Raw genomic sequence first — 26,135 nt, forward strand, 5'->3', positions numbered from 1 at the left:
AAATTAATTATCTTGTAGATAGGGATCCTCTTGGAAAGAGTGATCACAAAATGATTGAATAATTCAAATCAGTGAAGGATGCAATAATTAGATCGAAACCAAATGCATTATTCTTAAACAAAGGAGATTACAGTAGGATGAGGGAAGAGCTAGCTAGAGTTGACTGGGAACACATGTTGGAACAGTGGTAGACTTTAAAAGGGATTTTTTGCAATGCTCAACTTAAGTACTGTACATTCCAGATAAGAGCAAGGACAGTAAGGGTGGGGAGAGCCAGCCTTGGATAACTACTGAACTACTTCATACAAAGTTGCCAAGAGTAGTGGGAAACTGAAGATAGGGAAAAATTGAAAAAGCAATAAGAACCACTTTAAGCAAGTAATAAGCAAAGGGAAGATAGAATATGAAATTAAAAACAGACAGTAAAAGTTTTTATAATTACATGAAGTGAAAAAGGGTGGCTGAAGTGAACATAGATCCATTGTAAGATGAGAAGGAGAATTAATATTGAGTAATGTGGAAATGGCCGAGGCCTTGAATGACTATATTGTATCGGTCTTCATGTCTAACATGCCAAAGAGAGATGCTATAGATGCAATAAGAGGTGAGGACTTTGATACAATCGATACAATTGCTGTAACTAAAGAGGTGGTGAAGAGCAAATTAGTGGTCTAAAGGCAGTCAAGTCCCCTGGTTCTAATGGGATACTTCCCAGGGTAGTGAAAGAAATGGTGGAAGTTTTAGAGATGAGTTTGTGATAATTTACTAAAATTCTCTGTACTCTGGACAAGTTCCAGTTGATTGGATGACACAGAATGTCACACCACTGTTAAAAAAAAAGGATGTAGGCAAAGAGCAGATAACTATAGTCTAGTTAACTTAATGTCTGTTGTGGAAAAAATTCTTGAAGCTATCAGTAAGACGGAAACAATGAGACATCCGGATAGAAGTGGCTCCATTAGGCAGACACAGCAGGGACTCATGAATGGTAGATCTTGATTGACAACCTTACTGACGATATAATGAGCATAGTGAATAAAGGGAATGTGGTATACCTGGATTTCCAGAAAGCATTTGAAAAGTTATTGCATAAAATACTTATCTGTAAGGTAAGGAAGCATGGATAGAGGATCGGTTAATTGATAAAAGATGGAGAATTGGAATAAATAGGTTTTTCACTGAATCAGAATCAGTAATGCAGAGGTTGGTGTTCTTGATATAAATTAACAATTTGGAAGAAAGATTGAGTATAGTATACCCTAAGTTTGCTGATGACACCCTTTTGAAAAGTAAATTGTGCAGAGGATGTGGTGAGTCTGCAGAGAGATATAGAGTGGGCAAGGGTCAGACAGATGCAGTACAATGCTGGTAAATAGGTGGTCATCCAGCTGTGGAAAGGAAAAACAGAAGATCAGATTATTATTTAAATGGTGAAAGATTGCAGTATGTTGTGCAGAAGGACTTGGGAAGCTTGTGTATGATTTGCATAATGACGGTTTGCAGTTGCAACAGGTTATCAAGAAGGGAAATGGAATGTTGGCTTTCATTGCTAGAGGGAGGTTATGCTGCAACTGTACAGAGTACTGGTGAGGCTGCACCAGGAGAACTAAATGCAGCTCTGGTCTGCTTTCTTGGGGAAAGATATACTGCTTTGGAGGCTGTGCAGGGAGGTTCACCAGGTTGATTCTGGAGATTAGACATTTAGCATATAAGGAAAGATTGAGTCACCTGGGACCATATTTGCTGGAATTTAGAGAATAAGAGGGGATCTAATAGAAACATACAAAAATATGAAAGGGACAGATAAGATAGAAGCAAGAAAGTTGCTACTACTGATAGGTAAGAATAGTGCTAAGGGTCAAAACCTCAAGGTTCAGGGGAAAAGATTTAGGACAGCGATGAGGGGAGATTGCTTTTCCCAGAGAGCGGTGAATCTGTGGAATTAGAGCAGTAGAGGCTTGCTCTCTAAATATATTTAAGACACAGTCAGACAGATTTTTACATAGTAGGAAAATAAGGGTTATGGGGGAACAGGCAGGAAATTGGAGCTGAGTTCATGTCCAAATCAGCCATGAATTTATTGAATGATGCAGCATATTCAATGGGAAGTTAACTACTCCTGTTCCCATTTCTTATATTGTTATGTTCATTGTATTTGTAACCTTTTAAGTAACACTTAGCTTTACTAACTCAAACTAAATAAATACCTGACCTTCAGAACTTTTTCTGGTACCTCGGGAAGAACGTCCTGCAGTTCATTTAAAGATGCTGATAACAGCCACAACATTGATGGAGTTCTTCTCAACATTAGTTGTGCCACAAGTGAATTTAAACTAGGGAAATTAAGCAGCTGCTTCTCATCCTAAAATAAGATGCATATTTAGGAATACAAAATTAACTAAACTGTGGCATGACAAACAATAAAGAAAATTTCACAAAACTCCATTTGTAAGATTCATAAACAAGAGAAAATCTGCAGATGCTGGAAATCCAAGCAACACACACAAAATGCTGGAAGAACATATAGGCTAGGCAGCATCTATTGAAAAGAGTACAGTTGATGTTTCAGGCTGAGACCCTTTATCAGGACTGGAGGAAAAAAGGATGAGAAATTAGAAGTAAGAAGATGGGGGGAATGGAGGAAGAACCATAAGGTGAGAGGTGAAACTGGGGGGTGGGGGAGAGGGGTGAAATAAAGAGATACAGGAATAGAGAAGTGGGTATCTGATAGGAGAGGACAGAAGGCCATGGCAGAAAGAAAAGTAGGAGGAACAACAGAGGAAAAAGATAGGCAGGTGAGGAGATAAGCTGAGAGAGGGAAATGAGAATGGGGAATAGTGAAGGAGTGGGGGGAGACATTACCAGAAGTTTGAGATATCATGTTCATACCATCAGATTGGAGGCTCCTCAGACAGAATACAAGGTGTTGCTCCTCCAACCTGAGTGTGGCCTCAGCGCTGCAGTAGAAGAGGCCATGGACTGATATGTCAGAATGGAAATAGGAAGTGGAATTAAAATAGGGGGCCACTAGGACATTCCGCTTTTTCTGGCAGATGGAGCACAGGTGCTCAGTGAAGCAGTCTCCAAATCTGCACTGGGTCATGAATAAGATTAATCTTATTCATGTAGCAGAATCATAACATATAAAGTAAAATTAACAGCTATATCCAGGAAAATAAATCATTCATTTAACTCCTTAACTAAGATAGATATTTCACTATGATAAAGTTAGAGATAATATTCCCATTTTAGAAGTTATTTCCCCCCTTTTCCCAATGGGATAGCATGCCTTGATCATACCAATTGAGAAGAATAACCCATCATTGGTGATTTATTTTAATTCATTCAGTGGACAGGGATATTGCAGGCAGGATGTAACTTACTATCAACTATTAGTTATCATTTAGTAAGGGTAATTTCGTTTCAGCTATATTGGTGGCTGTTCTGTGACATAGCTGGTTTAGCAGACAAGTTGGGCAAATTACTTTCCAGAAAAGATATGGATGAATCAGATAGAACCATAGAACTTTACATCACAGAAACAGGCCTTTTGGCCTGTCTTGGCTGTGCCGAACCATTTTTCTGCCTAGTCCCACTGACCTGCACCTGGACCATATCCCTCCATACACCTCTCATCCATGTACCTGTCCAGGTTTTTCTTAAATGTTAAAATGTGAGCCCACATCTACCACTTCATCTGGCAGCTCATTCCACACTTCCACCACTATATGAAGAAGCCCTCCCAATCTTCCCTTTAAACTTTTCCCCCTTCACCCTTAACCCATGTGCTCTGGTTTTTTTCTCCCCTAGCCTCAGTGGAAAAAGCCTGCTTGCATTCACTCATCTACACCCATCATCATTTTATATACCTCTATCAAATCTCCCCTCATCCTTTAATGCTCCAGGGAATAAAGTCCTAACCTATTCAACCTTTCTCGGTAACTCAGTTTCTCAGGTCCCGGCAACATCCTTGTAAACCTTCTCTGCACTCTTTCAACCTTATTAATATCCTTCCTGTAATTCGGTGACCAAATCTGCACACAGTTATCCTTCCTGTAATTCGGTGACCAAAAAGATGGGCTGGAATAACAAATCAATTGTATTTGGATCTTAATTACAAAAATGAGAGTTTAATTCCAGATTTATTTTATTATTTGAATCTACGTTTCCCAGCTGTCAAAATGAAGTTTAAATTGGTGTCTCCAGATCAATGGTCCAAAATACTAATCCTAAAAATGAAAAGGTCCATTTATGCAAATACTCCACACAGCTAGAAGAGAAATTAGCAAAAGATAAAAATAACAGAGAGGTGATGAAGGTATTCTGATTAACATACATGTGAAGTTTTAAATGGTATAGATAAACTCACATCATAAATTATTTAGCAAAATTGAAGCACATAAGATTGCTGCATGGCTACAAAATAGAAAATTAGGCAACATTAGGTGGGTTTTAAACTAATGCAAAAGGAATATATTACAAGTTCAGTCTGAGAACTGGAAAATGCTCCATCGCTCCATCCACCCAAAGTGGAACTTCCTGGTGGCCAAACATTAATTCCCATTGCCACTGTCACGTCAGTCCATGGCCTCCTCTTGTGCCTTCAGGGTGGAGGGGCAACACCTTGTATTCTGTCTGGGTAGCCTCCACCTGATGGCATGAATATTGATTTCTCCTTCCTGTAATTTTTTTCCCCTTTTCTTCTATTCCATACTCTGGCCTTTTATGTCTTCTCACCTGCCTATCACTTTCCCCTGGGTCCCCTCCTCCTTCCCTTTCTCCTAAGGTTCACTCCTACCATATTCCTTCTTCTCCAACCCTTTTATCTTTCCCTCCCACTTGGCTTTACCTATCACCTTCTAGCTAGCCTCCTTCCCCTCCCCCCACATTTTTATTCTGATGTCTTTTCCCCTCCATTTCAGTCCTGAAGAAAGGTCTCAGCCCAAAGCGTTCATTATTTATTAATTTCCATTGATGCTGCCTCACCTGCTGAATTTCTTCAGCATTTTACGCCCATAATTGCTATCCTTCGTGGGTCCAAAATTTGATGATTGGTTAGGATAGTTTCCAAAGTCATTGTAGTTCTCACCTCCTCCACCACCATTTTGGGTGGGTTGCTTTGGGTTTCCAGCATCTGCAGATTTCCTCATATTTATGACACTCTAATGGCCCTGAACAAGATGGTGTGAGTTAAAGGCTGTCATAAAATGCATCACCAACAGAGAAGTGCAGCATATTGAAGCAAGCAGCAATGCCTCCTCCACAGCATGCTTGGAAAAATTATATAAAGTCTTATGTTTTTTCCTTAATAATTTATATGAATAATCCAAAGTGAGTCTAAATTTTGTTGTTCATCTTTTGTTCACTATTTAGATTTTTTTTAACCTTTGAAAGAAGTGCAGTCTTATTGATTTCCCTCCAGGTGTGTAGAGATTAACGAAGAGGCAATAATCCTACCTGTTAAATAATACTTAATGCAGGCATAATTTACAGACTACTGTATTTTCTTGTGAGCACCAAGCTTGTTACCACACTAGCAAGCAGAAGTAAGCTCACATTCTTCACTGTGTATTGAGATGGAATATTCCAGTGGTGCAGAATTACCTTCAGACAGCTACAGCACAATAGCAGGGAATTTGCATTAATTGTAACAGAAAGCACAGACCTCTGATGGAACAGTGGAAAGCCATGACCTGTCAAGCCATATGAATGGATCTTGGTTGCTTGAAACCAATGTGAAATCTGCTATTTGGCAAACCAGCTGGGTTGTCTCCGTAGCTCCTGGTGCAATTACAACCTAAAAAAATGGGAAAAAGAAAATTACTAAAATTATAACCTACTCAGCAAATTGTACTTCACATTTATCACCAAAAATAGCTTTGCGACACTATATTAATCAAGCTCTGAGTCCTGAACTTTGCAGTTTTGTGACCAGGTCTGTAGTGGATACTGAGAGAACTTATAAAATTCTCACCTTTACTTGGCATAGATACATCTGTCCATCATATCATTGGTAGGAATGATTACCATATAGTCTTTATAGATATAAGATACCCCTATTATCTGATATTACTTTCAAGATTAAAGAACAAAGAAACAGCACATAAGTAGGCATCCATGAGTTGCAGCTAAGGCTTCTGTAACAGCAGAATTGCATTTCACTGTAATCTTCAATCTCATTCCCTGGTACCTTTCTCATTCTACCATTATATTAAACCAGGAAGCCATCAATGATCCAATACACATGTAGAACAGCTAGAACTGTAAGGGAAAATAAGAGGCAGATCTAAAAGTGAGGTGTTAACATGGTGAAGCTACAACACAGGGCTCAATAGGTGCTAATCAGAAGAAGCAGCAACATCCAATGTCCAGCACATATCACAATTCTTCCCTTCTGTTATATCCCGTTATGAATGGTAACCAAAGCACTGTAAACGTACCAAGTTCAACAGAGAAGGAGTTTAGCACACAAGTGTAAAAGACAAACATGACGTATCTATAATCATATAGGAGCAGAAGTAGGCCATTCAGCCTATTGAGTCAGCTCCACCACTCAGTTGTGGGCTGATCCAATTCTTCTAGTCAACCCCACTTCCCTGCCTTCTCCCCATACCCTTTGATACCCTGGCTAATCAGAAACCTATCTATCTCTCCCTTAAATATATCCAATGACTTGGCCTCCACAGCCACTTGTGGCAACTGAGGGATTTATCTCAACCTCCTCCTGAGCTCCCCACCATTATAGAATATCTGGACCACTCAAGAAATCCAAGTGTTTACAGTACAGAAGGTTGCCTGTGTGATATCTTTGTCCTACAAAATTCAGTTTGGATTTTATTTCCTGGTGAAATCCAGCCAGCAACAAAAAAAGAGTTGGTGGTTCCCCCAGTCAAAGAATTTGTTGTATTTCACCAAGGCTTAATGCTTATAGATTCATTAATTCATAGAATTATACAGGAACGGGCTCTTCAGTCCATGTCAAACAAGATACTTACTTCAGCTAATCACATATCCCTCTGAGCACTTCCTATCCAAGCAACAGTCTAAATTCCATTGTGTGGGGTCTATCAGTGGCAGCAACTGAGCTCGACAGAGGAGTGTTTCTCGCAGGTCAGAGACGGTGATTTAAAATGGGAGCTTCACAGGCATTAATCCATTGTGCAGGGCATATCAATGGTGGCAGCTGAGCTCAATGAACTAAATAAAAGTACAGAAGGGATAAGTAGAGCGGCCATTGTCGGGAGTAGGCCAGTGGTGAGAGTAGAAGCAACGGGCTTTTGCTCATTCAGGCAGCTTCAGCAAGATAAATGGACTTCATTTTTGGTTTTTCTTTGCATTTTATCTTTGAGCAATAGTAATCATGTTGGCAAGGTTAGCTTTTTGGTCTGGGTGTTGGATGTGGGAATCCTGGGAATCTTCCAGTCTCCCAGATGGCCAGGTGCACTGAGATGCAGCTCCTGAAAAACCGTGTTAGGGAGCTGGAGCTGCAGCTCGATGACCTACATCTTATTAGGGAGAGTGAACAGGAGATAGAGAGGAGCTACAGGGAGTTGGTCATCCCGAGGCTGCAGAAGTTAGATAAGTGGGTGACGGTCAGGGAAGCGAGGGAAAGAGCCCCTGTGGCCATCCCCCTCAGTAATCGTTATCTCATTTTGGATATGGTTGAGGGGGATGACCTGACAGAGGATGAACACGGAGATTGGGTCTTTGGCATTGAGCCTGGTTCCATGGTGCAAAAGGGAATGAGGAAGATGAGGAATACACTAGTCATATGGGATTCTATAGTGAGGGGAACAGATCTCTATCTGTCAGCCTGATAGAGATACTTGCATGGTGTGTTACCTCCCAGGTGCCAGGGTATGGGATGTCTTGGATTGGGTATAGAGTATTCTGAAGGGAGAGAGTGAACAGCCAGAAGACTTGGTACACATTGGTACCAATGACATAGGTAGAAAGAGGGAGGAGGTTCTGAAGAGAGAATTCAGGGAGTTAGGTTAGAAGCTGAAAGGCAGCACCTCTAGGGTAGTAATTTCAGGATTGTTGCCTATGCCATGTGCTAGCGAGTGCAAGAATAACATGATAAGGCATATTAATGTGTGGCTGAGAGACTGGTGTAGGGGGTAGGGCCTCTTCTAGGGGAGGTACAACCCGTACAAAAAGGACGGGTTACACCTGAACCCAAAGGGGTCCAATATCCTACATTTAATAGAGTTGTTAGGGATGGTTTAAACTAATTTGGCAGGGGGATGGGAACCGGAGTGATAGGGCTGAGGAAGGGGAAAACAGAAATAAATCAAAGTTAGCATGCAACAAAGATTATAAAAAGAACAGGCAGGAGATGAAGCTTAATCACAGCCAGTGGCATGAGTTACAGGGCAATAGAGGCATGGTGCAGTTAAATCAGAAAGCAACAAATACTGGACTGAGAGTGTTGTATTTGAATGCATGCAGCATAAGGAAAAAAATGGACAACCTTAAAATTCAGCTACAGATTGGCAAATATGATGTTGTGGCCATCTCTGAAATTTGGTTAAAGGATAGCTGCCATCGGCAACTGAACGTCCAAGGATATACGGTATATCGGAAAGATAGGTTAGTAGGCAGAGGGGGTGGTGTGGCTCTGCATATAAGAAATAATATTAAATCATTGGAAAGAGATGACATAGAATAGGAAGGTGTAGATTCTCTATGGGTTGAGTTAAGAAATGGCAAGGGTAAAAGGACCCTAATGGCAGTTGTATACAGGCCTCCAAACAGTAGCCATGATGTGGATTACAAATTACAGCAGGAGATAGAACAGGCATGTCAGAAAGGCAATGTCATGATAATCGATAGGGATTTTAACATGAAAGTGAATTGGGAAAACCAGGTCAGTACTGGATCACAAGAGAGAGAATTTGTAGAATGTCTAAGGGATGGCTTTTGAGAACAGCTTGTTGTTGAGCCCACTAGGGGATTGGCTGTGCTGGACTGGGTGTTGTGCAATGATCATAAGGTGATAAGAGAGCTTAATGTTAAGGAACCCTTAGGAAACAGTGATCACAATATGATCGACATCACATTTAAGTTTGAGAGGGAAAAAATAAAATCCAATGTGTTGGTATTTCAATGGAATAAAGGAAATTACAATGGCATGAAAGGGAAACTGGCTGAAGTTGACTGGAAAGGGACATTTGCAGGAAAGACAGCAGAGCAGCAATGACTGGAGTTTCTGCAAAAAAAAATCAGGGAAGTGCAAGACAGATATATATTCAAGATAAGAAGAAATTTTCAAAGGGAAGAAGAACACGACGTTAGCTGACAAGTGAAGTCAGAGCTAAAGTAAAAGCAAAGGAGAGGGCATACAAGGAAGCCAGAGCTAGTGGGAAGATAGAGGATTAGGAAGCTTTTAAGAACTTGCAAAAGGAAACTAAGAAGGTCATTTGGAAGGAAAAGATGAATTATGAGGAAGCTGGTGACTAATATCAAAGAAGATATTAAATGCTTTTTTAAGTATATAAAGGGTAAAAGGGAGTTGAGGGTAGATATAGGACCAATTCAAAATGATGCTGGAGATATTGTAATGAGAGATGCAGAGATGGCAGAGGAACTGAATGTGTATTTTGCAATCAGTCTTCACAGTGGAAGGCATCTACAGTATACTGGACATCCAAGAGTGTCAGGGAAGTGAAGTTGGTGCAGTGAAAATCATGACTGAGAAGGTGCTCAGGAAGCTTAATGGTCGTGACAAAGGGTCTCAGCCCAAAACATCAACTGTACTTCTTCCTATAGATGCTGCCTGGGCTGCTGAGTTCCACCAGCATTTTGTGTGTGTTGCTTAATGGTCTGAGGGTGGATACATTTCCTGGACCTGATGGAATGCACCCTTGGATTCTGAAGGAAGTAGCTGGAGAGATTGTGGATGACTGGAAAATTGGAAATGTTACTCCGCTATTTAAGAAGAGTGGAAAGCAGCAGAAGGGAAACTATGTCAATGATTTGGACTACAGTTTTAATGGATCTGTGGCTAAATTTGCCGATGATACAAAGATAGGTGGAGGAGTGGGTAGTGTTGAGGAAACAGAGAGCCTGCAGAGAGTTTTAGATATTTTAGGGGAATGGGCAAAGAAGTGGCAAATGAAATACAATGTTAGAAAGTGTATGGTCATGCACTTTGGTGGAATAAATAAACGGCAGACTATTATTTAGATGGGGAGAGAATTCAAAATGCAGAGATACAAAGGGACTTGGGAGTCCTTGTACAAGATACCCTAAAGGTTAACCTCCAGGTTGAGTTGGTTGTGAAGAAGGCAAATGCAATGTTGGCATTCATTTCTAGAGGTACAGAATATAAGAGCAGGGATGTGATGTTGAGACTCTATAAGGTACTCGTGAGACCACACTTGGAGTATTGTGTGCAGTTTTGAGTTCCTTATTTTAGAAATGATATACTAATATTGGAGAAAGTTCAGAGAAGATTCATGAGAATGATTCCAGAAATGAAAGGGTTACTATATGAGGAATGTCTGGCAGCTCTTGGGCTACATTCCCTGGAGTTCAGGAGAATGGGGGGGGGGGGGGGGGGGGGAAATCTCATTCCAAATGTTAAAAGGCCTGAACAGATTAGATGATTAGATATGGTGAAGTTATTTCCCATGGTAGGGATTCTAGGACAAGAGAGCATGACTTCAGAATTGAAGGACATCTTTTTAGAACTGAAATGCAGAGAAATTACTTTAGTCAGAGGGTGGTAAATCCGTGTAATTTGTTGCTACAAGCAGCTGTGGAGGCCAAGTCATTGAGCGTATTTAAGGTAAAGATAGATAGGTTCTTGATTAGCCAGGGCATCAAAGGGTATGAGGTGAAAGCAGGGGAGTGGGGATGACTGGAAGAGTTGGATCAGCCCATGATTGAATGGCAGAGCAGACTCGATGAGCTGAATGGCCCACCTGCTCCTATATCTTATGGTCTTATTATTCCTTTGGCCCCTTTCTCAATTGATCAATATATTGTTGTAACCTTTGCATATTTTCTTCACTGTCCACTATACCACCAATTTAGGCATCATCTGCAAACTGATCATGACACCTACATTTTCATCTAAATCACTAATATGCACGATTGCCTTCTGTCCACACAAGCCAGAGAGTGGTAGTAGATAAGGAAGTGGAAGGTGGGTTTGTAAGCATGCAGATGACACAAAGGTTAGTGGAAGGTTGATGGAGGTTACAACAGAACATTGAAGGATGCAGAGCTGGACTGAGAAGTGGCAAATGGAGTCCAACATGTTAAAGTGTGAAGTGATGCACTTTGGAAGGTCAAATTAGAAGCCAGAATACAGTGTTATTGGAAAGATTCTTAGCAGTGTGGAGGAACAGAAAGATCTTGGAGTCCATGTCCACAGATACCTCAAAGTTCCAATGTAAGTTGATAGGGTGGTTAAGAAGGTGGATGGTGTGTTGGCTTTCATTAGCTGGGGGTCGAGTTCAAGAGCCAAGAAGTAATGTTGCAGTTCTAGCAATCTCTAGTTAAACCACACTTGGAGTATTCTGTTCACTTCTGGTTGTCTCATTATATGTTAACCCTTTCATTCCTGGGATTGTTCATGTAAACATCCTCTCCAGTGCTAGCACATCCTTTTAGATACAGGGCCCAAAAATGCTCACAATACTCTACATATGTAGTCTGACCAATGCCGATCTGCTTTGTAAAACAAGATAGACAAAGAAGACATGAAAGTGAAAATGAGACAATAGTAGATAATTATTAATATCCTAAATAATTAGGGAGGCTGACTCACAAATGGGTAAGTCCAATGGGAAGAGCAGAAAGAGACAGGAGGGAAAGCATAAGAGGGCTGGTAGACTTAACTACATTTACTTTAATGCAAGGAGTTCACAGTAAAATGGATGAGCTGAGAGTGTGGATTAAACAAGGTACTATGATATAGCTGTGATTACAGAACTATGGTTCAATGTTCCAGAGTGAAGGTGTTTCAGGTAAAGTGTGGTGCCAAGGGGGCAGGAGTGTTACACTAATCAAGGAGAGCATTACAGCAGTAATCAGAAAAGATAGCCAGGAGTGTGACCAATTGAGGCTATATGGGTAATATGAAAGGCTTGATCAAGAAAGTACTCGGCTTAATATATCACAGGCCCTTCCCTTCCCTCCACCGTAAGTCTCTACAGGAGGCAGTGTCATCAAAGATCCCAACCATATGGACCAAACCATCTTTTTGCAATTACCATTGAACAAGAGTTATTTCCATTTTGCACTATAAAATGGACTTTCTGCTCTAATTATATTCTTCCTTGTAAAAATGGTGTATAATTCATGTATAATTTATGTGTTTTCTTGTGAATGCTGCATATCTGCTGCTATATGCCTATGATGCTGCAAGTAAGTCTTTCCTTGCACCCGAGAATACATGTACTGTGCACATGACAATAAACTTGACTTTGTTGCTATTATACAATAGTCATCCAAACAGCGGAAATTAGAAGATCAGAAATGCAAGCAGATTGCAGAAAAGTGTGAAAACAAGAGAGTTGGAATAGTGGGGAATCTTTGGAGAGTGCCTTAATGGAAGGGGCTTTAGTTGGGGTGAAATTTGTAAAATCCATCCAAGAGTGTGTGTTGAAGCATTACATAGAAACCTACTAGGGAGGACTGTACTAAACCTCAACTTACAATACAAAGGATGGGCAAGCAATAAAAGTGTCTGTCCAGGAAGACGTACAGAACAATGACAACAGCTTGGTAAGTGTCAAGGTAGTCGTGGAAAAAGATAAGGTTGAGATGGTACCCTAAACTTGGGGAATGCAGCTTTCATTAACGTAAGGCAGAGTGTGTCAGAAATAGATAAAGAGCAGCTGCAAGAGAGGGAAACAACATCCAGTAAATTGGAGGCATTTAAAAGTAGAATAGTAAGAGTTCATAATCTACCCTGTAAGGCTATGAAACAAAGATGGTATATTTGAATTTGAGAGGGTTAAGAGCTTCAAGTTCCTAGGAGTGAACATCATCAATTGCCTATCCTGGTCCAACTACGTTGATGCTAGGGCCAAGAAAGCTTTCTAATGCCTCTACTTCCTTGGGAGGCAAAAGGAATTTAGAATGCCCTTCTGCCCTTGCCAATTTTTATTGATGCATCATAGAAAGCATCCTATCTGGATGCATAATGGCTTTCTTTTGGCAACTGCTATGCACACGACTGCAAGAAACAGCAGAGCATTGTGGACACAGCTTAGCCACATCATGGAAACCAGCCCCCCTTTCAGGGAATCTGTCTATACTTCTCATTGCCTCATTAAAACAGGCAGCATAATCAAAGATCTTACCCAGCCTAGATATTTTCTTTTCACCCTCTCCCATAAAGCAGAAGATACAAAAGCCTGAAGGGATATACATCAGGCTCAAACACAGGATCTCGCCTGCTATAACATTACCAAATGGTTCCCTAGTATAAGATGGACTCTTGACATTACAATCTACTTTGATATGGCTTTGAAACTTATTATGTACCTGCATTGCACTTGTAACTGTTACACTTAATTCTGTATTCGTTTTTGTTTCACCTTGTGCTACGTCAATGCCCCAGTGCAAAGGATTGATCTGTATGAACAGTATGCAAGACATGCCTTTCACTGTACTTCGGTACATGTGATGATAATTAACCAATTTCAATACCTTAGAAGCAGAAAAGGTAACTAAAAATAGAGTTGGTCTCTTGGACATAAAAAAGTCACAGAATATGAACAAGGTCCTGAATTAATGCACTGGTTATTCACCAAAGGATGTGGAGAGTTAAGGGAGGGGTACTTCGATAATTACACATGTTTCAGGTAGGAGGTAATGTTAGAAATATTGGTACATATTAGGGCAGCTGATTCCCCGAGGCCTAATAGGATCCAACCCAAGTTGTTAAGGGAAGCGAGGGTGAAAGTTACTAGGGCAATCCTTGATCGCCTTGATTGAGGTACAAGAAGATTGGAAGATAACTAAAGTTACCCTCATTTAAAAAGGACAGTAGAGATAAACCTAAAAACTACAGGCTAGGGAGCCTAACAACAATGGTAGGGAAGAGTCAGACAAGATTCTGAGAGGCAGGCCTTAGTTTGAACTTAGAAAGGCAGGAACTGAAAAGGAAGAGTTAGTTTTGTGCAAGGAAGAGCATGCAACTGAATGACATTTTTTGAGGAGGTAAAAAAGAAAATGGATGAAGGCAGCATCGTAGATATGGTTTACATGGACTTAGGCAAGGCTTTTGACAAGACCCTGCATGGTAAGCTGGACTAGAAGTTAACGATCAAAATCTCCAGGACTGGCACAGTGATAGGAGGCAGAATGTAATAGAGGTGGCTGATTTTTGACTGTAAGTCTATTACGTGGTGCACCTTAGGGATCTCTGTTGTTTGCAATCTCTAAATTACTTGGTTGAGAATATAGGTGGTCTGACATAATGAAAATTGGCAGAGTCGTAGAGAAAACAGTTGTCTAAGGATATAATGGGACACAGATCAGCTGGAAACAGTGGCAAATCAAGTTTAATCCACACAGTGTTAGGTAATTGTCTTTGGGAAATTAAATTCTGGCAGAAACTTACAAACACCGATGCTCAGAGGGACTTTGTGGTGCAAGTTCATAACTCCCTGAAGGTGGTGATACTGAAAAGGGCAGTGAAGAACTCATTTGGTATACTTCTCTTCGGAGGCTGAGGAAGCGAGTGAAAGAGTTGTGACATCATGTTGCAGCAATAAAAAGAACGTTGGTTAGACTGCACTTGGAAAACTGTGCACAGATCCGGTTGTCACACAACAGAAGGGACGTGGTAGCAATAGAGAGAATGTAGAAGTGAGTCACTGGAATATTGCCAAAGGAGCATGTAGTTTGAAGAGATTGTATCATCTGAGTTTATTGTCACTGGAATGTAGGAGTTGGAAGTTGGGGGTGGGGGGTGTGACCTTAGAGAGGTTTATGAAATTTTGAAGGGCTTAAATTGATTATATAGTCAGAGTCCTTTTCCCTAGGATATCTAGCAAAATAGGACAGGTGAGAGGGGAATGACATTTTTTATTAAAAAGGGGATCTGAGGTGGAAGTTCTTTGCATAGAAGGTAGTGGTTACCTGGAAAAACCTGGCAGAGAAGGTGGTGGAAGCAGACTAAATTATAAAGTTGAAAAGGCATTTGGAAGCAGCTGTACATAGATAAGAAATGCATAAAGGGAAATGGGTCTAATGCAGGGAAATGGGATTCAGGTAGGTAGACATTATGACAGACAACTGTGCCAAAAGGTCTGTTTCGGTGCGGCATCATTTTATAATCCTACATAATAAGTTAACATATGGTGTTTTTGAAGGAATTTCTCATTCTGGGGCTGTTTTGCACAGTAACATGTTCTGTCTTAATGACAAACATATTCTGCTGATGCTGGAAATCCAAAGCAACACACACAAAATGCTGGAAGAACTCAGCACATCAAGCAGCATCGATGGAAATGTATAAACAAAGTTCAAAGTAAGTTTATTATTGAAGTACATATATGTCACCATATACAATCCTGCGATTCATTTTCCTGTGGGCATTCACAGTAAATACAAGAGACACAACAGAATCAATGCACTCACAGGGCGGACAATGTGCAAAAAGACAACTAATTGCAAATACAAAAATAAAAAATAAGAAAGAATCAAGAACATGAGATGAAGAGTCTTGAAAGTGAGTCCATAGGTTGTGGGCACAGTTCAGTGATGGAGAGAGTGAAGTTGAGTGAAATTAACCCCTCTAGTTCAAGAGCCTAATGGTTGAGGGGGTAATGACTTCCTGAACCTCCTGGGGAGGGTTTTGAGGTTCCTATACCTTCTTGCTGATGGCAGCAGTGAGAAGAGAGCATAGCCTGGATAGTAGGAGTCCTTGATGATGGATGCTGTTTTCCTGTGACAATGCTCCACGTAGATGTAATCAGTGGTGTGTGTGGGGCGGGGGGGGGGGGGGTTACCCATCATGGACTGGGCTGCATCCACTACTTTTTGTTAGCATTTCCATTCAAGGATTTAGTGTTTCCATACTAGGCATGAATAACCAGTCAAAATACTCTCCACTGCACATCTATAATAGTTTGTCAAAGCTTTAGATGACATGCTGATCTTTGCAAACTTCTCAGAGGCACTGCCATGCTTTCTTCATAATGACACTTACGTGCTAGATCCAGGACAGATCCTCTGAAATGATATGACCAAGGAATTTAAAGTTGCTGACCCTCTTCACCTCATAAAGGCATTATGTCATAATGAATCAACATTAACTGAGTATGAGAGTAACTGACAGAGCTAGCCTTTGAAAATCGCAGGGCTTGCTTAAAAAGTTGTGGGAATGATCAAGATCAAAAAGAATTAACAAAGATTATCTATACAGTATTCTTGGAAAATATTGTGACCCGTTATCACTCTGTTTGCACCCTGTTAAAGATATTGCACATGGCTCAGTTTGGTTGAGCTTAAATTTATTGCTACAAAAAAATTGTAGTATTCAAATAACTTACAATAATAATGTGCAGCTTGATCCATCCAAACTCCACAGGGTTTGCCCAACATAATAGCATTAACTTAATTCAAAGTGCTTCCAAAATCCCAGAAAAATCTGTGTTCATAATAAACACCCATTTATCCAGGTTTCTGTGCTAGTTGAATAGGAGAACCATTTTGGAAATTTGTCTTGCGCAATTAGAGAAAAAGTAATTTTATTGACAAATTCATCATCACCTACTGTTATACCTTAATTTCAGTTTCCTCAGATTTCAGCACGAATAGTACTAATGCTGAATAGATCAAGGTAACATTGTGAAAAACCTTCTCATTCAAACAGTACCTGGAAAGAAAGAAAATAACAGGCTACCAGAAGTACTTCAAAAAACTAAAATCAAATAAACAGTTATCAACATAGTTTCAACAGGCTCTACTACCAGATGGGATCTCATTCCTGGATGAGTAATTTTACAAAAACCTGATTAAAAACAATGTTTACTTGCTTTCCTATGAGTATCCTATAAAGATAATGATGTAGAAAAGTGTGTGCATTGAGCGTATTTTCAATGCATGAGAAAGAAATGGATGACTACAAAAATCATACCACCAGGAAGAGAATAAAGATTTCCCTGCTCTTACACAAATGTTGACATTTCAAACAATTTATTATGTTGTTTAACTGGCAGTTTAAAATTATGTGTGTCAGGCCTGTGTGGACTTGGACCTGGGGCTTGGGCCTGGAAGTCCAGAACTCTATCACTGTACTCAAGAGGCTGAGTAAGAAATGAAACCAAGTGCACAGATCACATGGGAGGCCAAAATGAATAATCAGACAGGTATTTTACTGGGTATTTTGCTTTTTCAGCACAGTTCCAATACAAAGATAATAATCCTAATCAGAGGCTGGGCAGTGGTTTGATATAACAAAATCAGGACTCAAAAATGAGCAGGAAAACAATTCCAAAACACAACAGACTGAATCCGAAGTTCTTAGGTCCAAAATAGATAAACAAGGGATAAACAATACTCAAAAGGAATACAGCACTGGATTGCCAAGACAAGCACTCGATCAAATGCTAGCCTAAAGACTGAGCAAAGGACTCACGTAACTTAAGTACTCCGAATAACTAGGCATAAGGTGTAGTCAATTACCATACAAGTAATACGGCCAGGCTAGAATGTTTGAAAACCAAAAGCCCACTGAGGGCTTCTAGTGGCCAACTGTGGGATAGACCCACAGTTATGCATCAGATCTGTAAACAGCATAACAAAATACAAGAAGACTACAACATACATACAGTAAGAGCAATAATTGCAAATTAATTTCAATCTAAATGAGTATGAGAGCATTTTTGATAAAGGGTATAATTACAGGTCAAGGATCTAAAAGAAGTTGAGGAATAAATGGATTCATGCATTATTACACTAATCACTAACAGTAGTTGTACAAGCTAAGAAAGACTTAAAATTACAAGCCAGACATACACTAGTAGGTGTCTATTTTCAGAAAGAAGGAACTATAAAGCAAGGGCTTTATTAAATTTTGACAGCACTTTGATAAACGACAAGTCTGGTTTCCACTTTATAGAGGTGTTGGAGAAGTTGTAAAATAGGCTGCCACAAAAACTGAGAAAATATAATTATCAACAATAACTGTGCAGACTGTTGATTTCACTTTTGCAAAGAGAATTGTGGGAGATGACAAGATAGAACTTCTAAAGTAAGACAGTAACTTCTTACATCCCCTTTGGTACAGGAAGTAGTATATTCACAAGTTGAAATTGTCTGATATTAAAAGGTCTGTCACTGAATTGATGTCATGTATTTTGATTATGGTAAAATACAACTATGTTGCAAAACTACACAAATCCTTTTATTCAGAAATAATTGTGAATAACTGCTAAATTTGCAACATGTTGTAATATAATGTTCTACTTACTGTGAGTCTAGGCTTTGTTTTGGATAAAAAATAAGCCAGCAACAACTGTACTGCAGTGCCAGAGTTGTGAGCCTTTGAATAATAAAATCTGATGCTTTTTCAGTAGTCAGCTCTTCAATATCCTAATAAATATAAACAATTAATGGACTTAAACTATTATTAATTAAAAAGCAAATGTCCAAAATAAGTTACTTATTTGGCCAGTTTTGCAAATCAATTATAGTTTGTTCCAGAATTCATTATATCTTAAATGAAAATTGTTTTCTAATTTTAATTCAGAATGGTATGCTCTAACTTTACATACCTTGACCAAGGTTATCTTGACAAAGAAAGTAGATTTTGTATTCAGATTATCAAATCCTTTGATATTTATAGATAACTCAGTTACATTAACCTTTAGTTTTCTGAAATCCTCATATCTGAAGCCTTTATGCCCTACACTAGTCTTGGTAAATTAATGCTTTACTACTTCTTGATCCTTTCTTTCCCTCCTGAATAATGGTGCCCAGTTTAAATGCAGAATTCTGAATGAATTCTAATGACTACTTCTGCACAACTGAAGCATTTCTTCCTGCATTTTATTGTCAATATTTTATTAAATTCTTTGATAACATCTTATGCCAGAACACTAATCTTTATTGATTGAATATTAGAATTCCCAAATCGCATTGCTCTGCTCCATTTCCTGTCATTTCATCATTAAGCATTTCCCTATTTTGTTGAATCTAATATCAGACCTCCCCAGTTTGATCTAACTGTATTAATAATATCGTGTTCCCATCTTTACAGCTTATTGTTTTCTAACTTGCATGTCATTTGGAAACTTGGATATAATCCTCTTCTATCTCAGCCAATTAATCAAAGATCTGAAAGAAAATTCTGCACCCTTGAAAATCCTGTTCACTTTCAATTCTCTACTTTTATCTTTGTATCTCTCGTAAGGACATTCATTAAATACTTTCTTGTATAGGATTATTGTCTGGTATCATGACATTAAACAAGTCTGTCATCCTTTAGTGCACATTTATTTGAATGTTTAGTTACCACGTCCCTGTAATAAATGATGTCAGTTGTCCTCAAAGAATAATCAAACAAGTTGGCAGTTTTCCAATTTCTTACTTTTATTTAGAGATACAGCATGGTAACACATCCTTCTGGCTGAGGGAGCACGCACCACCCAATGACACCATGTGACCTATTTCTCTTGTTTCTTAAGTAATGGAGGCAGATTCATCATTTTTCAGCCTAAGAGAACAGCTTCAGAACCTTGAGGCCTTTGGATTTAAATGCTGGCTTACTGTATTTGAAACAGAGGGAACTATAAATTCTTCTATATTTGTCCATCGTAAATATAGTTTTTTTTCTCTATTACCATCTTTTAAAATTCTTACTGAAACATTCATACACTATCTTAGTTTTGTTATTCTGTTGATTCTTTACTATGAAAGTGAATGCCAATATTAAAAAAGGTCTGGCATTCTACCGTCATCCATTAAAGTAACACTTTCATTTTTTAATGCAGTTTTGTCTGAACCCAAACTATTCTCTCTCAAGATACACATACTTCTCTGTTAACCTTAATATCATGATGAGCTAACAGGAAAACAAGTGGAGAAATGGGAATGTTGGAATTGCTCTGAGAGCTGCTACAGACTTGAAAGGCTGAATGTTGTATGTTCTATGTTGTATGAAAATCCAGATGAACTACTGGAGTCTTGTATACTTTGGTGTTTCACAGTGGCACAGCTACTGCCTCATAGCCAGTGATATAGATTCTTTCCTGATCTCCACTGCAGCATATATGGAATTTGTACATTTTCCTTGTGACTACTGTTAAGTATCCCGTAACTGGAGAACTTACCAGCAAAGATAGAGAGGTCCGTTGAAGTCTGATGTCACTATTTTCAAACTTTTTTATTTATAAAGGGACACAAAAGCAAGGTTAATACAAACATTCAGATAATGCACATCACCAATACGCAATCTAAAGCGCGGGTATAGTCATAATCATCATTAAGAAGTAATCTCGGCTGTTGTCTCGGGGGTAATATTTTTGTCCATTGGAAATATAAAAAGTCATTCAGAAGTCTGCAGACTTTAGCCTTTCAAGGAATCGCTGGGTTTCACGTGTTTTAGAGGGATCGGTGAAAACGGAAAGAAAACTTGCCCGTGTCTTTATGAAGCCACTCCGTTAAAATCAGGGGAGCGTTGGTTTCCCCGTTGTTAGTTCAAAGTCCTTCTCGGTAGTATCAGCCACCCGCTCCCCAGGCAAAGGAGTTAGGAGCGCACGTGGCGTTGAGTGGCTTCCAGCTCTCACGGGAGCGTTGAGTGAGCAAGTTCTTCTGGTGTATCGCTAGGGTACTGCCTCCTGCAGTCCACTTTTATCTTTACTTGCAGAGTTGTAGCTGTCCATCAAAGTAGGGGGATACAATCTCCACCCCCACTTTGCCCGAGGGTGTTCATGTCCATGGTTGCTGTCAGGTAGTAGGGACACACAGGTGTCTCTAAGAACAATGGTCAGAACCGTTGCATTGTCTCTCACTTCCAAGACCCGAATTAATAGCGATCTTGCGATTCTCCGGAAGGAGGGGGCTGCTCCCGCTCATAACACCTCCCCTCTAAAACCGTGTTATTTTTTTACCAGCGGAAAAAAAACGTTGTACGGTGTCTTACAGGATTTTTACTCTAACACAATACCCGCTTTTTCTCTTCACAGAATACTACCATTATACATTCAAGTCAGTATCTAAATAGTTAACGATTACAGTGCCCCTTTCTTTAATATCTTAAAATCGCATACCGTACTAAAGTCTTATAGCATCAGACTTCAATTCAATAATCATCTATTTATTATTATTTTTTTTTCACAACAAAACTAAGGAGGGATGACCTTAGCTTAGGTGTATTTACAAAAGTTTATGCGAACACTGATCGTTTCAGTCGTTTTACATAACCAGCAGGTCTCCAAAAGGGGCTGTCTTTATTATTCACAGGCTTTGGCGCAAACCCGTTCAACCTGCTTGGCTGTTTAACAATGGCATCTCCATTAACTGTCGCCTCTTTTTCGACGAGCCCCTCCGTGGGGAACTTGAGTAATTTTTCGTGGTGAATTCCCGCCAGCCTCGTTCATCGGGGTTATTTTTGCAACACCATGCCCCAAACTTAGACCCTTTCCACCCAATTCTTCGATTTTACCCAGGTGGCTGGCCCTTTTATCAGTCCCCTTCAGGCTATTGGTGTTTGATTCGAACTCTTCGCTCAAGTAGCCTGTCGAAGGCAGCCTTTTCACACCCCATCCTGGCGTAACAATAGAGTGGGGGGCCCCGCTATCTCCCGGCTCACTCTGTGAGCGATCTGCCAGGTTTAAGATTTCTTCCTTCGATTTGGAAACTACGGACTTCCCGTTTCCTTCACTAACAATCCTCACCCCCCCCATTCTTAAATTCGGCGTTAACTTTGAACCCACCTTCGAGTACAAACACCGGGGAACTCACACTTCCCCCGGTTACCAAGGTTAACCCTTTTCCCACTGAACCAAGTCTATCTGACCCACAAGGCCGGCCGCCCCGTTCCACTAAATCAGATACCTCAGACTTCTTCTGAGCTCCGTTACCAGGTTCAGCACCTCATGCATCCCCATCTCGGACACACTCAAACGGGACATTGGCCTCTTCCAGGCTTTCAACACCCGTACCTTTTTCAAATTCTAACTTCCCCCGATCCTCCCAGTTACTCTCTGGGCAGCTCCCACCCGGGGAAGGCGCAACCCTGCAAGCTAAAACAACCTCCTCGGCCCTTTCAGCAGACTCCTTCGAGGCAAGGGTATCCTTTCCATCTAGGACTGCCCTCCTCTCATTATCGGGAACACCTTTAGAACTCTCAAGTTCTTCAAACAATTCTGCCAAACCAGACAGATCATCCATGTCCAACTCTGGACCTTTTAACAGCTTTATCTGTTTCTCATCTTTATTTCCTACCTTTAGGACCTTTCTCTTCACTAAGGGCAGATCTATCTCCTTTCCCTTACGCCCTTTCACTTTACTACTCTTCGTCTTACCACCCTCTAAACCCTCATGGCACAGGGTCAGCAAAGACGTCTCGGCCAAATCAAAACTGGCCAGATTTAAACTGCTCTCGTTCACAGCTGTCTCTCTCAACATGCTGCGAGTGACCGCGCCGGCGAGATGGTCCTTGGGCGCTAGGGGCGGGGCCACCACGATCTCCGGTCGCCAGCATTGCTGACCAAACCTCACCCCCTGCTAAGTCGTATCCCAGCAGGATGTCCACGTCAGCTCTCGGGAATTCTGAGGGCACCCCCATTTCAACTGATCCATACACCAGCTCACAATCCAGAATGACTTTATATAAGGGCACCATTTCTATCCTTTTATTTATTCCTTCCACCTTTACCATGCCCGTTTCCCAACCAAATTCTAGTACCTTACGGCTAACCAGGGATAGTTCAGTGCCCATATCCCTCCAGATTCGTACGGGAACTGGTGTGTCTCCCCCCGTCACAGACACGGTTCCGTGTGACAGACAACTCCCAGAGCCTTCTCGTACTCTGTCTACTCTCGGCTCTCTGGTCGATTTGCTGATTACCACGGCACACCCGATAGGGACTGCGGCTTTCCCTCTTCCTATCTCCTTTCTCGGAGCAAAGCATCGAGATGCAATGTGCCCCTCCTTTCCACAATTAAAACAGGTCAAACCCGGAATCCTCTGGCCGTCTTGCCTTTCCCCCTCAACCTTACCGCTAGCTCCCGGTGGGACCTCTGTCTCACTCGTCGGACTTTCTCGATCGTTCCCACGGTCTCTCTGGGGACCTTTATTCGAGGAAGTCTTTGTCTTGTGGGTTAGGACATATTCGTCCACAAACCTGGCAAACTCTGAAATGGACTTATCCAGCTTCTCATTCAAATACATCCGGATCTCCTCTGGAACACAACTTTTGAATTCCTCAATCAAAAATAACTCCCTGAGACGCCCATAATTCTCGCCCACTCTTTCCGCGGTGCACCAACGGTCCAAGAGCACCCCCTTCTCATGGGCTAGCTCGGTATACGTTTGATTCCACCCTTTCCTTAAATTTCTAAACTTTTGTCTATAGGCCTCAGGTACCAATTCATAAGTCCAGAGAATGACCTTTTTTACCTCATCATAATTCTCCGCTCCTCCCTCCTCCAGGGACAATGCCGCATATGCTCGTTGGGCCTTCCCCTTTAACACACTTTGTCACAACGCCACCCACTGCTCTTTTGGCCACTTCTGATTTACTGCCACCTTTTCAAAAAGCAAGAAATAACTATCGACATCTGTCTCCTCGAACGGGGGCACCAATCTCAACTCCCTACTAACATTAAACCGCTCTGCTTGGTCTAACCCTTGATCTCTTCGCTCGTTCTTCATCTTCTCAATTTCCCGGTCATATTGCCTCTGTTTCTCTTTCTCGTTTGCTTCTAGCTCCTTTAGGTGAATTTCATGCTGTCTTTGCCTCTCCCTTTCTCTCTCTCTCTCAACCCTTTCTCTCTCTCTCTCAGCCCTTTCTCTCTCTCTCTCAGCCGCTTCCAGCTCTTTTAACTTAATTTCATGTTCCAACTTTAATTTCTCCACCTCTAACTGAACCGTCCCACTTGATGGTACTTTGTCAGGGATATCTTCCAATACCTCATCTTCAAACACATTCTTTCCACCGTAATACTGAGTTATGGCCCTTCGTACCTCCCGCTTTTTCATGGACGACCTCACTTCTGTTAGGTTCAACCCCTTCGCCAAATTTAACAAGTCTGATTTGGTGGCCGCCTCTAGCTGTCGGGTTTTCCATAAATTCACCCACGTCCATCTTTGCTGGTTTCCCGTCTGGCTACCTGCGTAACCAGATTCAAGTTTTTGATTTACAAGCCCGATTCACTGGCCTCCCAATTTGGTGTCAAATCCCAGATGAGCCCCCAATGTTGTTACATATCCCGTAACTGGAGAACTTACCAGCAAAGATAGAGAGGTCCGTTGAAGTCTGATGTCGCTATTTTCAAATGTTTTTATTTATAAAGGGGCACAAAAGTAAGGTTAATACAAACATTCAGATAATGCACATCACCAATACGCAATCTAAAGCGCGGGTATAGTCATAATCATCATTAAGAAGTAATCTCAGCTGTTGGCTACAGGATAATAGTTTTGTCCATTGGAAATATAAGAAGTCATTCAGAAGTCTGCAGACTTTAGCCTTTCGAGGAATCGCTGGGTTTCACGTGTTTTAGAGGGATCGGTGAAAACGAAAAGAAAACTTGCCCATGTCTTTATGACCACTCCATTAAAATCAGGGGAGCGTTGGTTTCCCCATTGTTAGTTCGAAGTCCTTCTCGGTATTATCAGCCACCCGCTCCCCAGGCAAAGGAGTTAGGAGCACACATGGCGTTGAGTGGCTTCCAGCTCTCACGGGAGCGTTGAGTGAGCAAGTTCTTCTGGTGTATCGCTAGGGTACTGCCTCCTGCAGTCCGCTTTTATCTTTACTTGCAGAGTTGTAGCTGTCCATCAAAGTAGGGGGATGCAATCTCCACCCCCACTTTGCCCGAGGGTGTTCATGTCCATGGTTGCCGTCACGTAGTAGGGACACACAGATGCCTCTAAGAACAATGTCAGAACCGTTGCATTGTCTCTCACTTCCGAGACCCGAATTAATAGCAATCTTGCGATTCTCCGGAAGGAGGGGGCTGCTCCCGCTCCTTTGGTCCCTCAGAGCTGTGGTACATTCATAACACTACATACAATGGTGCTCAAAAGTTTGTAAATCTCTAGAATTTTCTCTTTCTGCGTAAGTATGACCCAAAATGTAATCTTTACACGTCCAAAATCTAGATAAAGAGAACCCAATTAAATAAATAGCACAAAAAACATTACACTTGTTCATTTATTAGAAAAAAAGTTCCAATATTACATGTATTTGTTGAAAAAAGGATGTGAACTTTTCAGTAACTGGCGTTACTCCCCTTGTACAGCAATAACTTCAAACATTTCCAGTAACTGTTGACCAGTCCCTTATAAAACTGCTTCAACTCTGGGATGTGGGTGGGCTTCATTGCATGAACTTCTTGCTTCAGGTCTTTCCACAACATTTCTATAGGATTAAGTTCAAATTTTCTTCTTTTTAATCATTCTGTTGATGTGCTATTGTCTTTTTGATCACTGTTTTGCTGCATTACCCAACTTCTATTAAGCTTCTGGCTGCTACCCTGACATTCTCCTGTAAAATAGCTTGATACAATCTGAATTCATTGTTCCCTCAACGATTGCAAGCTGCCCAGGCCCTGAGGCAGCAAAGCAGCCCCAAACCATGTTGCTTCTTCCAACATACTTCACAGTTGGAATGAGGTTTTGGTGTTGCAGTGCAGTGCCCTTTTCCCTCCAAACATAGCAGTGTGCACTTCTGTCAAAAAGTTCAACTTTTGTCTCATCTGTCCACAGGACATTGACTCTGAAGAGTTGTGGAACATCCAGGTGATCTTTTGCAAACTTGAGATCTGTAGCAATGTTTTTTTTTGGAAAGTACTGGTTTCCTCCTTGGTGTCCTTCCAGGAACACCACTATAAGAAAAACACTGAATGAGAATGGACACATGATCAGAGACTTTAACAAGTTCTACAGATTTCTGCAGGTCTTTTGATGTTACACTTGGGTTCTTTTTCACCTCCTC

At 40.8% G+C, this 26,135-nt stretch overlaps 1 protein-coding gene across 1 annotated transcript in view; it reads right to left on the reverse strand.

The window, feature by feature from the left end:
- Positions 1-26,135, reverse strand: part of LOC132396851 (protein shortage in chiasmata 1 ortholog) — a 145,144-nt gene that overhangs the window by 24,382 nt on the left and 94,627 nt on the right. Inside the window, exons 17-20 of the mRNA XM_059974832.1 lie at positions 18,443-18,564; positions 16,753-16,846; positions 5,666-5,797; positions 2,213-2,362 (exon numbers count right to left, since the gene is read on the reverse strand). Of these exons, the coding sequence (XP_059830815.1) occupies positions 2,213-2,362; positions 5,666-5,797; positions 16,753-16,846; positions 18,443-18,564 (498 nt within the window). The remainder of the gene's footprint in view (positions 1-2,212; positions 2,363-5,665; positions 5,798-16,752; positions 16,847-18,442; positions 18,565-26,135) is intronic.

This window comes from Hypanus sabinus, chromosome 7, assembly GCF_030144855.1.
Source record: "Hypanus sabinus isolate sHypSab1 chromosome 7, sHypSab1.hap1, whole genome shotgun sequence".
Classification (NCBI taxonomy): Eukaryota; Metazoa; Chordata; class Chondrichthyes; order Myliobatiformes; family Dasyatidae; genus Hypanus; species Hypanus sabinus.